General features: G+C 52.4%; 1 protein-coding gene across 1 annotated transcript in view; it reads left to right on the top strand.

Annotated features, from left to right (window-relative positions):
* Nucleotides 1–13,693, top strand: part of IGSF22 (immunoglobulin superfamily member 22) — a 17,734-nt gene that overhangs the window by 1,703 nt on the left and 2,338 nt on the right. Inside the window, exons 2-20 of the mRNA XM_024764732.1 lie at nt 117–248; nt 458–594; nt 1,809–1,908; nt 1,991–2,030; nt 2,216–2,390; nt 2,987–3,100; nt 3,632–3,794; nt 4,448–4,720; nt 5,665–5,949; nt 6,670–6,794; nt 6,883–7,024; nt 7,179–7,475; nt 8,547–8,849; nt 9,640–9,813; nt 10,026–10,154; nt 10,779–11,075; nt 11,578–11,666; nt 11,866–12,058; nt 13,173–13,472. Coding sequence (XP_024620500.1) covers nt 117–248; nt 458–594; nt 1,809–1,908; nt 1,991–2,030; nt 2,216–2,390; nt 2,987–3,100; nt 3,632–3,794; nt 4,448–4,720; nt 5,665–5,949; nt 6,670–6,794; nt 6,883–7,024; nt 7,179–7,475; nt 8,547–8,849; nt 9,640–9,813; nt 10,026–10,154; nt 10,779–11,075; nt 11,578–11,666; nt 11,866–12,058; nt 13,173–13,472 — 3,468 coding nt within the window. The remainder of the gene's footprint in view (nt 1–116; nt 249–457; nt 595–1,808; nt 1,909–1,990; nt 2,031–2,215; nt 2,391–2,986; nt 3,101–3,631; nt 3,795–4,447; nt 4,721–5,664; nt 5,950–6,669; nt 6,795–6,882; nt 7,025–7,178; nt 7,476–8,546; nt 8,850–9,639; nt 9,814–10,025; nt 10,155–10,778; nt 11,076–11,577; nt 11,667–11,865; nt 12,059–13,172; nt 13,473–13,693) is intronic.

Genomic DNA, 13,693 nt, shown 5'->3' with positions numbered 1-13,693 from the left:
CCCCCCCCCCCCGCTAACCTAAAATGCTCCACCGTCCCCTCAAGAAAAGGTCAGCCCTCCAATCCCAGGCTAAGCTCCGCCTGTGGCCCATTCTGACCTCTCGCCCGCCGCCACAGAGGAAATCGTGACGAGGAAGTCCTCCAGCACCACAGAGTTCTTCAGCTTGGTGACCCGGAGTTCCAACATCCCTGCTGGCGAGAGCATCCCGGAGTTCGTGGATAAGCCTCAGCCGGTCACCGCGCCCGAGGGTGCGTCCCTCCCCGCGTCTCCCCAGGCCCCTGGGTGCTTCCCTTTCCTCCCCAGTGCCCCAGCCGCCACCACCACCACCATTGTCCTCTCAATACACAATCACTGGCTGGGTCGGGCCGAGGGTCCCTGCCCTGCCCAGGGCTGGGAGCAGGTAGAAGGTGCAGCTTGGAGGCTCAGAGGAAAAAAATAGGTCCTGTGCCCACTGCAGGGGATAAAGCCATGTTCCGAGTCCGGGTGCAGGGGAACCCCAAACCCAACATCTCCTGGAAGAGACAAAGCGGCACCCCCATCAAGGAGTCCGCCAAGATATTCTACGACAGCGTTAACAAGGAGCACGTGCTGAAGGTGCGAGGTCCAGTTACCCATAAGGTCGGAGGCGGGGACCCCTGGCATGGGCTGCAGGTCCTGTCGCAAACAAGAGATCCACAATGGAGACCCAAGAACTGGGAGATGGGAAAAGGGGCTGCCATTGCCCTAGAGGAGGGGCAGGATAAGAGAAACCGTGTCAGGAGCTGGGGGGTTGCCAGAGTGAGCAGGGGACCAAAATTAGGGGCGGGGTAAGGCAGAGCTAGGACAATGCTAGAACAAGGAGGGGGCAAGACCAAATGCAAGAGAAAGAGAGGTTCCAGAAGGTTAGTGAGCCCAGAAGGAACGTGAAACCAAAGCTATGGGCGTGGCTAGAAGGGGCTAAGACCACGGTGGGCGGAGCCAGGCTGAGCTGGAGCGGGACCGGCACGGAGGGAGGGGCTGGTCCTAGAGTGTAGGTGAGGGTGAGGGTTCCTGGGCTCTTCAGGGGAACCTTCCAGAAGAGCAATGCCAAGGGCCGATCATCCTAGGGTCTAGCTGTCTTCTGCATGCAGCCTCTGGCTCCAGACCCTTTGAGGAGAGGGAGGGATGGGTCCCTGGGAGACCTAGACCTATAATTACTCCTGTTCCTCATCCTGCCCAGATTTCCCACTGTGAAAGGCAAAGAGCCTCTCTTCTCCCCACAGACGCTGGTTGCTTCCTTCTCCTCCCGAAGGCGCATTCTAGGACCCTTAGCCCCTACAGCACACACAAGCTGCCCCAGAGCCCCCCCGCCCCCACCAACTGGCCACTCCTTACACAAGGTCATTCATTCGGCAAGCACTTTCCAGGAACCCACTGGTACCTAAGTGTCTTTCTACAGGTGCCAGGGCAGCCTTGTTCACCCCCATTTCCTCAGGGGCTCAGGCCAATACCTGGTACAGAGGAGTAAATCCGTGTTAAATAAAGGCGTACTCAGCCCAGCGTCAGAAACTGCAGATAAAGCTGCAAATCAGGGGAAGTCCCTGTCATCCAGGAGCTCAGAGCCAAGGCGGAGAATCCAATGCCGAATCAGGCTCCAAACAGACACACGCACGCACGCTGACCGCTACCTGGCACCTCCTAATCACAGAGGCTGGGCAGTCCTCCACACACACATCCAGCACTCAGCCCCTCCCCCAGCCCCAAAGAAACACCCTCCTTTCCCATCTCACAGAGAGTCCCCCTGTGGTTCCCTCCCCACCTCCCCTGCTAATGGCCTGACTCTGATCCAGCTGGAGCCACTGACCTCGGATGACTCTGACAACTACAAGTGCATTGCAAGCAATGACCATGCAGACGCCATCTACACCGTGTCCTTGCTTGTGACCGAGGGTGAGCCAGCCCCGTTCTCCTGGCCTTTCCTCTTAGGGACCAAACTCCCTCTGTCTGACCCTGTCCCTCTCTCTGTCCTCAGGTGAAGAAAAATTGGATTTCAAAAAGATGTTGAGGAAGAGGTGAGGCTGGGAGGCTCCTCTGCCTAGGGTGTGGTCCCCCCACCCTCCAGGCTAGAGCTTCTGGAAAGCCTTTCAACAGCCCTCTCCAAGAATCCATGGAGTAGGGAGGAGCATCTCATGGTTGGGAGAGGCCCCCTCTGTCTTCAGAGAAAGGCACTAAGTCCAAGCTTGGCACTTCCTTCCAGGGGACCCCCTCCTCCCAAGAAGCAGCAGAAGAAGGTGACGGATGAGAAAGAGATGCTGGAGATTTTGTCCCAGGTGCCCAAGAAGGACTTTGAGAAGGCCTGCATGGAGTATGGTTTCACAGACTTCAGGGGGCTGCTCAAGAAGCTCAAAGGGATGAAGAAAGTGGAGGTAGAGGTCAGTGCCCATCAGGGAGCAGGGAGCTGCAGGCCTCTCCCCACCATGCACGTGCGTACTCAAGGGCATTCTCTACTGCAAGGACAGGCAAGGAACTCAGGTCACCCTCCTTCTACCTCTTTTCTCTTCACTGCTCCCTAATGTATTTGCATGGACTTTGGAGTCAGACAGACCTGGGTTCAAAGTCCAGTTCTACTGCCTTATTAACTGAGTGAACTTGGGGGTCTTCATCTGCAAAATCAAAATTATACTTTCCTTTTTCATTTGTTTTTGTGGTGGTGTTCTCATTTAGTCACTCAACAACTCATAACTGTTAAGCATCTACACTGGAATTAGAAGGCCTATGTACAGGTACATAGTGACTATTCCGCAAATGGTGGTTCCTTTCTCTTCCCTTATCGTACCCGTTTCCCCCTAAATCTTCAAGTTGTTCGTTGTAGGGGGAGGGGGGTGGCGGGGAGCACAGTTATCTAATCAGTCTAGTCATTTCTCCCCAGACCTTCAGGGGGCTTCTCCAGCACTGGAGACACAGTCTGGGCAGATTCCAGATTCCAGATGCCTCTGACACCTGCCTTTTTGTTACCACAATCTCTCAGACCATCCAGATTCTGAAGCCCCTGGAAGACAGAGAGACCAAGGTGGATACCACGGTGGTCTTTGACTGCATAATGGAGCTGAAGGACCCCAATGTCAAAATGACATGGATCAAGGTGGGGAGAGCACCTAGGAAGGGCCCACCCTGGAATATCATTTTTTCTCTGCACCCCTTTCCTTCCAAGACCCTCTCATTACCCATAAGCCCTTTCCTCTCCTCCATCCCATCAAAAGGATGCCATCCGGGATGGTTGAAACTGAATGAGAGCTGGGCTTTATTCTTAGATGTTCCACCAGTTTGCTGTTTGATTTGAGACAGTTACTTCCCTTTCTCTATACCTCAGTCTACCCATCTGAAAAGGCTGGATTAGATAGTCCTGCAGGCCACTGAAGATGGGCCTCTAAGAGAAAGTATCTAGTGAACTCATGCATATTAAGAGTTCGGGCCTTGGGAGAGGCAGAGACCCTGGATCCCACCGAGCCAGATGATGAGGCTAGAGAGATCTTAGGGGCCTCTGAGTGTGTTTGAGGATCTTAGAGAGGTAGATATGGCACCTTCCAGCTCAGGCTGGCTTTGGGGAATGGAGACCTCCAGAAATCTCCTCCTAAACCCCTTCATCAGCTTTTCTACCTATTCCATGAGGCAGGATAATGAGCCACTGAGGATCCAGTACTCCCTGGGCAAGTATGACGTGAAGCAGGTGGGCACCAAGTACATGCTGGTCATTACCAACGTGAACATGAACGATGCAGGCACCTACAGCCTGTCCGTGGACAACAAGAGGATAAGTGCAAAGCTTACAGTGCTGGGTAAGAGTGTGGGCACCAGGCAGCACAAGGAGGACACAGTCAGGGTCAGGGCAGAGGAATATCCAAGGATGGGGTCCATGGGGACATGGGAGGAAGGACCATGGGGCTGTGCACAGATTGCACGGGAATGGGAGTTAATGGCGGAGAGGGACATGGGGTATAAGGGAGAGGACTATGAGATAAAGTGCTGTGGGGCAGTGTAGCATAGTGGTTAAGAGTACAGCTTCTGGAGTTGAACTACTGGAGTTCAAATCCCAGCTTCTGTCACTTATGAGCTGTGTATTTGGGGCGAGTGATTTAACTTCTCTTTGCCTCAGTTTTCCCATCTGTAAAATGGGAAATAATGGTAGAGTCTACCTGAATGCTTTAATATGTGCAAAATGGCTAGAATAGTGCCTGGTGCATATCTAAAATCACAGAGAGAAATATTCTTTCTAAAATTGCTGTTAACATTACTGGGGAGGAGACCATATGAACATCATGGGAGGAGACTCTAGGATTCACAAGCAGAAGGAAAGAAGGATGCTTTCCCCAACTGTAGGCTACAGGACGCCAATGACACCTGAGTCTTTATGCCCCCCCTTCACCATCCTACCCCTCAGGAGGGACCAGGGATACAGCCCAATGAATGCCCCTCCTGCTCTTCGCTGCAGATGAGCCTCTGAAGTTCTTGGGAGAGATGAAGCCAGTGAAGGTGATGGAGCGCCAGACAGCTGTATTTGAGATCCACCTCTCCAAGAAAGTGCCCAACTTTGTGTGGAAGTTCAATGGAAAGGAGCTGAAGAGGGATGAAAAGTATGAAATCACTGTGTCTGAGGATGGTTTGACCCACACGCTTAAGATTAAGGATGCCAGACTCAGTGACAGTGGCGAGTTCTCCGCCGAGGTGGGGGACCTGGTTCAGAAGGCCCAGCTCACTATTGACCGTGAGTGTTTGGGCCAGAGCTTGAGGGGTGGGCTTCATGCCACAGCAACCTCCATGTGAGCATCTATCCATCCATCCATCCATCCATCCATCCATCCACGTATCTGTCCATCTCCTCCTTGCAAGGCCCTTTGATGGCTACTAGAAAGATAGAGAGTTCTCTCTGCTAATTCCTAGTCTAGTGGGAGAAGCAGGTGTGGAAATGGAATTATAACAAAAGTTCTTAAGCAAGGAGTCAAGATACTCTAGGATCTTACTATCGGCTGGGAGATCATGGGCCAAGAAATTATTAGCCTTTATGGCTCTAATATCATATATTACAGCATATCACTCTTGACTTCTTACATTCTTATACCTAGTTTGGAGAGTTGCACATGATGGTGGGTCATACATGTGAACCACTCTTGACACAAGTGACATGGAACAATCATTGCTGTGATTGAGGGAGACATGGAGGCTGTGAGAACCCAAAGAAGAGGTACCACCTGGCAATGTCAAAAAGGATATGATGAGATGACGGCAAAGCTTTACCAAGTAAAACAAAAAGGAATTCAGTTTTCAGAAAAGGGGCAAGAGAAGAGGACATTCTCAGGAGAGGGAATAGCATGTGTAAAGGCCCAGACACCAGAGAGACAATGCAATTATGGCTGGAGCTCCAAGGGGACATTAGAGATACTGCCTGCAGTGCCGTGAGGAGGTAAAAGCTGTTGTCCCGTTCTACATATGAGGAAAATGAGACTTAGGGAGTGAATGCACTGCATACAGTCAGCTGGCAAGTAAGAGGCAGAGCTGGGACCCTCCCTGCCGGGTCCCTCTGTGAGTCGGGTACACACTTCATGTCACAAGGCCCTGTGGTTTCTAGGGTCAAAAAGAGGAGCAGGGCAGCATCTAGCTGCAGAGAACGAGGTTGGGAGCAGGACCAAGTGTTTGTTTGTCTGTCCATAGGCATCCCTATAAAGTTTGTGAGCACCCTCAAGAACGTGCGTGTGAAAGAGAGGAGCTGTGCATGCCTTGAGTGTGAGCTGACATCCAAGAACGTGACCCTGCGCTGGAAGAAGGATGGACAGCTGCTGGCGCGTAGCTCCAAATACAGCATGAACCATGAGGGCAAGCGAGCGGAGCTGGTCATCGAGGATGCACAGCTCAGTGACAGTGGCGAGTACACTGTGGTGGCCATGCAGGATGGGGACCCCGCGGAATACTGCAGTACTGCTGTAGTCACTGTGGAAGGTATACGCCCACCCTGTCAGTCCCCACTGACCAACCCCCCAGCCCTAACAGTTTCCTACTGTGGACACCTATCAGTCCCCTGACTGACTTCAATCCTCCTCCAGACCATGATCTAATTCTACCTCCCCACTCTGACCACCCCCATCTCCCAAATTCTGACCATCTCTACCTCCTAGATGCTGACCATCCCTCATCTTTTGAACTCTATCCCAAATCCCTTGACTTCATCCATCCTTTACTTGCAGACTCTGACCATCCCCAGCAAACCTGGTCACCCCACACCCCTAGACCCTGACCAGCCCCTACTCACTATCGCTGACCACTCCCCACTGATTGACCACTCTCAACTCACAATAAACGCTGGGCATCCCACAGACCAGCATAACCTGCTAAATATCCCAACTCCACTAACCACCTGCATCCCACCATCTAGTCCCCTTCTTAACCTGAGCATCCTAAGTCCCCACTGACCATCCTCCGATGATCAGCCCCCCATTAGCCATCTCCCAGAATTCCCAGTTGCCATTTCCCAATGCCACTGACTTTTCCCCAACTGCCTCCCACCTACCTGCTCTAATGCCCCCACCGACCATCACCCACTTGCCCATTTCCAAACACCTTGCTCATCATAAATGATTTTGATAGACGCCACCAGCCCTTTTCCCGTAAGTCCCTTCCACCCCGATACCCTAACCCAACCCCTGCCCCCTTTCTCTCGAGAGCGGCTGGCCACCGTGAAGAGCGGGATGTCCGACGTGCACGCGGCCACCGGGAGCCCGGCTGAGCTGTGCGTAGTGCTGAACGACGAAAAGGTGGATGGCGTGTGGCTGAAGGATGCCGAGGAGGTCCGAGGCAGGGGCCAGGGAAGGGAATGAAGGACGAAGGGGTCGACCGGGCATACACTCGCACTCATGACCGCCCCTCGCCCCGCAGATCACGGACTTGACCGGCGCGCAGATCGTGAAACAGGGTGCGGTACACAAGCTCATCTTCCCCAATATGGGGCCAGAGCACGAGGGCAAGTACACATTCAGGGCCAAGGGTGCAGAGAGCGAAGCCTCGGTATTTATTGCAGGTAAGGTCGCCGCCCACTATGGACAAAGCTAGACCACGCCTGGCCCGCCCACCTACTCCTAGCTCCTCCCCCATCCCCCATGGGCTCCTCCTCCACCCCTCGGCTCCTCCCGCATCCCTGCTCTTCGAGCCTTCCCTGCCGCCCCTCCCTACAGATCCTCCAACCATCCACCCATCGGTACTGGAGGCACTGGCCGCACACCCGGTGACCGTGAAGGTGGGCCACACCGCGAACATCAAGGTGCCCTTCCGGGCAAAGCCGCTGCCCAAAGTGATGTGGTACAAGGACGGCATGGAGGTGACGGAGGAGGAACGCGTGTCGATGGAGCGTGGCGAAGACCAGGCGCTGCTCACCATTTCAAACTGCGCGCGGGAGGACAGTGGCATCATTACGCTCAAGCTCAAGAATGACCATGGCTCCGCCGCAGCCACTCTGCACCTCAGCGTGCTGGGTGAGGCCAAGACCCTGGCTTGGCTGGGCTGGGGGCACCACGCAGGCGGAGGAGAGAGCTGGAGTTCGGGTTGAGAATGGGAATGAAGTGCTGGCTTTGCAGCCAGAAGAAGCCCATTTCCTAACTTCCTAACTAGGTGGCCTTCCTTGGGCAAGTCCATTAACTTTCCTGAGCCTCAGCTTCTCATCTGCGACAGGGTGGTTTTTTAAAGTGCCTATTTCAAGTGAATATAAGACTATAGTAGAGTGCAGAGCACGTACTTGACCTTCCGATGTTGCTGAAGTATTGTAACTGACTTGGAGATGAGGCTGTGGTTGGAAGTAAGGTGGAATTTAGGATGAAAGTGAGGTTCATTGCGAAGAATATTGGAGTTGGAAGTGAAATGGAGTGAGGGGAGGTGAGATAGGGTTGAGGATAGAATGAAATTGGAGAGAAAGATGGAATGGGGGTGGAAATGGTATTTGGGATGGGTCTGAACATAAAGTTAAGGAAAGACATGAGGAGCTGGCCTTAGTGAACTCATATTCAACATGCAACACACACACACACACACACACCAGCATCACCTCCTCCACCTCCATCTCCATCAAGCTGTGGGTTTGGATGGATTGGGTTTCAATTCAGTTCGGCAGTATGACTGAGCACCTCCTCTGTGTTCTCAGTACTGAGGACACAGGGATGAGTTATCCCCTGCAGTCCCTCAACCCAAAAGGGATAAAAACCGGCAGACATGTAATTATAAAATAAACTGTAATAAAAGAAAGTACTGGAGTTCTGGAAGCTGAGAGGAGGGGAGACCTTGTCTGGAAGAGGTAAGTGGGAATTAGCTGAGGCGGGGGTCCCTCAGGTCTCCAGTTCACTCATTCCTAGGCGGACAGGAATGTCGGGGGGGGGGCAGGGATCAAGACATTTGGGCAAGTCTTAGGAAAACAGTGACAGAGGGAAGGACAAGGGATCCACAAAGCTCAGAATCTAGCTACGTCTCAGTCTGGTGGACCTCCAACCAGTGGGATGAAGCCCTTCTGGCCCTTTGCTCCAAAGACACATTCTGATGCTCTCTTCTGTCCTTAGACCGTCCCAAGCCTCCCCAAGGCCGGGTGGAGTTCCTGGAGCTCTCGGGTAATTGTGTGCACATGAAGTGGAAGGCCCCGAAGGACAACGGCGGGCGGCCTATAACACAGTTCATAGTGGAACGGAAGGCAGTCGGCAAGAAGTCCTGGATTAAGATTGGTGAGGTGGACAGCAAAGTCACCAAATTCTCCACCAACAAGGTGGAAGAGGGGAAGGCCTACCAGTTTCGTATCCTGGCCGTCAATTCGGAAGGAGTGAGCGACCCGCTGGAGACAGAGGAAGTGTTTGCAGGAAATCCTATTGGTCAGTGAGATAGCCCCGTGCTCAGTGGGGACCTCAGGGGCCACCGTGGGGACCTTCAGCCGGTGAGGAGTGCTGGTTTGTGGGAGATTCCGCAGGGTCATCTCTAGCTGCCCCACGAGACAGATGGCTTCTAGAGTAAGAGCAGAAGATCCTTTTGGACGGGAATTGTCAACTTTTTCCGGTCAGATCACATGCACAGCACGCTCGCATGTGTACATCCAGAACTGTGCACAATTCCAGGGAGATAACTCCACTTGTTTCTCCATTCCAGAAATCATCCCATATCCAAGGGAGAGTAACGTTACTTTAGGGATAGCCTTGAAGCCACTCTAATTTATTTTCCAAAGAAAACCCTTGACAACATTGGCATTTTAATTATGATCACTAGTTAATTACTTGCTACACTCCTCCCAACTGATCTCCATGTTTCTGTGTGTCAAGACAGTACATTAAAAACTGTGCCACTGGGGATGCCACAGGTTGGAAAATTCAAGTTGGCGGCTCTCTATCTTGGCTACACATTAGAATCACTTGAGGTCTCTTAAAAAATGCTGATTCCTGGTCTCCACCCTAGGCCAGCTGAATTAGAATATCAGGACACAGGACCCAGACACTAGTTTTTGGTGGTGTTTTGGGGTTTTTTTTTTTACTTCCCACATGACATTAATGTGCAACCAGAGTTAATCATTGGCTTAAGTTTTTTTAAGGAAGGAACCAGAGCTCAGCATGGGGTAGGCAACTGTCTACATGCTCCCCCACCTAATCTCTGCCCTCTCTCTCTCTCCCACAGAGCCCCCTGGTCTTACCTCCCAGCCCCAAGTGACTGACGTGACCAAAGAGGCTGTGACCATCACATGGAACGCCCCCGCCCAAGATGGGGGAGCCCCAGTGCTCGGCTACATTGTGGAGCGGAGGAAGAAAGGCAGTAACCTGTGTGTGCCAGTCAACAAGGACCCCATCCAGGGTGAGGTCGAGGGACAAAGGCCCAGGAGGGACCAAGGGAGACTTTGTTGGGTGGACCCACGTACCCATGCTGCTCTGAACATACTCCCTCCTCCAACTCCTTTGTGGGTTTTCATAGCATCTCATGACCCCCTCTTCCACATCTACTCACTCTATGGTCTCCTACCACGTGGACCACCCCTGGCCTCATTACCCCTCAACTTCCCATTTCAGGCACCAAGTACACTGTGGATGGTCTCCTGGAGGACACAGAATATGAATTCCGAGTTGTAGCTGTGAATAAGGCAGGCCCCGGACAGCCTAGTATGCCATCCAGCTCAGTGGTAGCCAAGGACCCTGTCAGTGAGTATGGTGCTGCCAGTTCCCAACACACAGTGGAATTAGCCACTGGAGGTAGAAAGAGGATTTCTTCCCGGGAAAGTCTAACAGGAGGGGATCACACAGTCTCCACTCTCTGGGAGCTGCCAGCCTGATAGAGGGACAAGATTCACACACAAGAGAAAGCCAGCAAATAAAGATTGAGAGTCAGGGACAGCGAGGAGGTGGGTGGAAAAAAGTTTTTATCAAATGTTGAGTATGTCTGGTTAGGTGAGGTAGTAGAAGCATGTCTGAGGATTGAGCAAGGGTGTTGGGAAAGTGGTTGGGTGGGTGAGATGGGGATATCACGCATGAATGGGTGTGGTGCAGAGGGCTGAGCTAAAGGCTGGAGTTTTGAATACAGAGGGGTTGAGTGTATAGTGTGTATTGAATATGGAGGGTTTTTACTTCAAGGGTGAAAGTATTGAGACTGAGAGAATTAAATTTAGAGGTTGTTGAAGGTGAAAGCCTGGGTATTGAGCGTTTTAACTGTGAGTGTTGAAGGTAGAGGTGTTGAAAGTTACGTTTCAGGGGTACTGAGTGCAGGAATTGGGCATGGCGTTGCGTGGAGAAGAATCTGGGGGCTGACTAGCTGTCTGTGTCACGCAGAACCCCCGGGCCTGGTGCAGGGCCTGCATGTGTCGGATTCCTCCAACTCCAGCATCTCCCTGGCCTGGCTGGAGCCTGCCGAGGGAGACCCACCCTCTGGCTACATCCTTGAGATGCGGGCTGAAGACACCAAGGAGTGGTCCAAGTGCACAAAGATCCCCATCTCGGGCACCTGCTACACAGTAGGAGGCCTCACCGAGAGGCAGAAATACTTCTTCCGAATTCGGGCTGTGAACGAGGCTGGGTGTGGGGAGCCTGTGGAGCTGGACGATGGGGTCCGTGCCATGCCACCACCAGGTGAGGGATGCAGACAGGGCTAGAGTGTAGGCCCCAACATCCTAGCTCCACACCTTCCTCTCTGGGACCTCATCCCACAGGAGAAAACTGGGCAATGCTGTGATCAGGAAAGAGTCGTCCAGGCTTGTGCCTGGACAGAGCTAGGGATAACCCCAGGGCCTTCCCTGCCAAAAACAAACAAACAAACAAACATAACAAAAACCAAAAACCCCACTCATTGTGTGCCGAATAGTATCTACTGTGTGCCAAGGGAGGTGTTAGGGATTTAGAAAAAAATAAAACACAGGACCTGCCCTAAAGAGTCTTATATAATAATAGAGGGAGACAGATGAGGAAAAAATAAATAAATGTTTCACAGCATTGCAGGGTTGCTAGATGTCTGTATGGCCTGTAGTGAGAGCATGAAGGAGAAGAGGTTGGGAAAAGCTTTGGAGGGGAGGCTTAAAGCTAAGTCTTCTGGGAAGAGTGTTCCATGCTCCTATCTCTGTCTCCTCCATCTCAGCTGCTCCCAAGTTTGACCTCAGTGCCCGGCTGAAAAGTCGCATGGTGGTTCGCGCTGGGACAGCCCTCTGCATCCATGCCGCCTTCTCTGTGAGTCCTACCCTGGCCCCCAGACGCCCACCACTTAACCAAGTTGGCTGCTACAGCTATCATAGTCTCTGCCTCTGCCTCTGCCCCTCGCCAGACCCCTGGCCTCAGAGCCTGGCAGGAGACTCCTGGACGGTGGGATAGGGCCTGCCCCCAAATTCCACCCAGGTGACCCCTGGTGCCATCTCCTGTCACCACCCAGGGCTCACCACCACCCAACGTGATCTGGCTGAAGGATGGCGTGCCCACCAAGGGCAGGGAAGCCATCACCAAGAGCAAAAACCACTCCCAGTTCCTCATCAGCGGCACCAAGCGCTCCGACTCAGGGGTGTACCGTATCTTGCTCCAGAATGAGTTTGGAGAGGCATACCATGACATCCACGTGCGTGTGGCAGGTATGACGACAGGTAGAGGCCTGGGGAGGCATCGCTGCACACACTCCCTAGTGCTGCTTGAGTCCCTACCACTGTAAAGTCACGCCTTAGGGTAGTCAAGTCTTCTTTGGCACCATAGAGCAAGACTTTATCAGCCTTTGCCTTAATGCGGAGGGTTGTTTTCACTTTTTCTCAGTGTCTTGAAGCCCCAGGGGCATTGAACTAGGACCCAGCCCTTGTTTCGGTCTCAGTCATATGTGGAGAGCTTCGGGGCGTATGCAGAGTAGGGTCTGTGAGCATAGAGAGAGCAGAGAATGGGTAAGAGGCAGGAGGGACAGATAGAGAGGAATCCATTAAAACTTGGGGTAATTTGCCTATATGTTATTGGAAATACTTTTAAAGTTTGTGATGTGGTCACCGAGAAAGCCTTTTGGGGGAAGCTTCACAGTCCCACAGCGTCATTGCCATACGGCTTCATTAGAATTCTTGAACCACAGCTGAAATGAGCCTTCTATTATTTTTCAGTCCCCCCAGATATTTAGAACTTTAATAATAAAGGTGGTGAGTAAAAACTTTGGAAAGAGCCTTTTCATTATCTTAGGTTGCAGGAAACTTTGTAGGTTTTGAGGTTTAACACATTGTGTATTATTAAATTTACATCAATCACTATGCCAAAGAGTATGTGACACATTCTTTTGCATTGATGCATTTTGTACCTCTCTCCATTAAAATCATAACAGCCCCCCCAAATTGGGTGGCCTCTTAGAGACGGCTGGAAGCTTTATAATAAAGCCCTAAACCCCCAAGAGAAGAACGGGTGAACTTTTATTGAACAGATCCTACATGCCAGGCACTTTACACAACATTTCCATGATAGTTATCGTTAGCCTCATTTTGCAAATGAGGAAATGGGTCTCAGAAAAGATAAGTAACTTGCCAAAGTTCACAGGGCTAATAAATGGCAGAGCTACACTTCATAAATAGTTCTTTCTGACTCCAAGACCCCCAGCTGCCTGAGAGTTAGAAGAAGGTAAGGTGCCCCATCCCATCCTCCTTAGGGCTTGGCAGGCATCAGGGGTGGGGGCACGATACTTCAGCCCCCCAGGGTGGCTGATGGACCTTCGGACCCTTCCAGATTTTCCGCAGCCACCCACAAACCTGCAGCTGTTCGAGGAGGTCCCCAACACGGTGACTCTGACCTGGAACCACAGCCCCGACGTGCAGGAGGACAGCGAGGCCCACTACGTCATCATGAAGCGGGATGCCAGCACCGCCACCTGGTTCACTGTGGCCGAGCACGTCTTCAGCAACAAGTACACGGTGACCGGGCTGCTCCCCGGCAGGAAGTACTACTTCCGGGTGCTGGCCCGGAACGAAATCGGTGACAGCGACCCGCTGGACTCCAGGGATACCTGGCTCGTCAACAAGGACAAGAGTGAGTCTGGGGACTTGGGGGTTCAGGTAACGTCTGGAATCCCTGATGGTGGGGATGAAATAAGGGTTGCAAGGGGTACCCAAGATTTGAGGTAAAATCTGAGGAGCACTGAGGTGAAAGGGTTAATTAACATCAGGGACCCTGGGGAGAAAAGCAGAGGTCTGGAAGCCTAGGGGAGGAGATTCCTTCGGGGTACACTGAGGGGTGGGACTAACGCGGAG

The sequence above is a fragment of the Neophocaena asiaeorientalis genome, unplaced genomic scaffold, assembly GCF_003031525.2.
Source record: "Neophocaena asiaeorientalis asiaeorientalis breed wild unplaced genomic scaffold, Neophocaena_asiaeorientalis_V1.1 scaffold230, whole genome shotgun sequence".
Lineage (NCBI taxonomy): Eukaryota > Metazoa > Chordata > Mammalia > Artiodactyla > Phocoenidae > Neophocaena > Neophocaena asiaeorientalis.
Note: the sequence above shows the minus strand (reverse complement) of the source record. Positions and strands in the feature narration are given on the sequence as shown.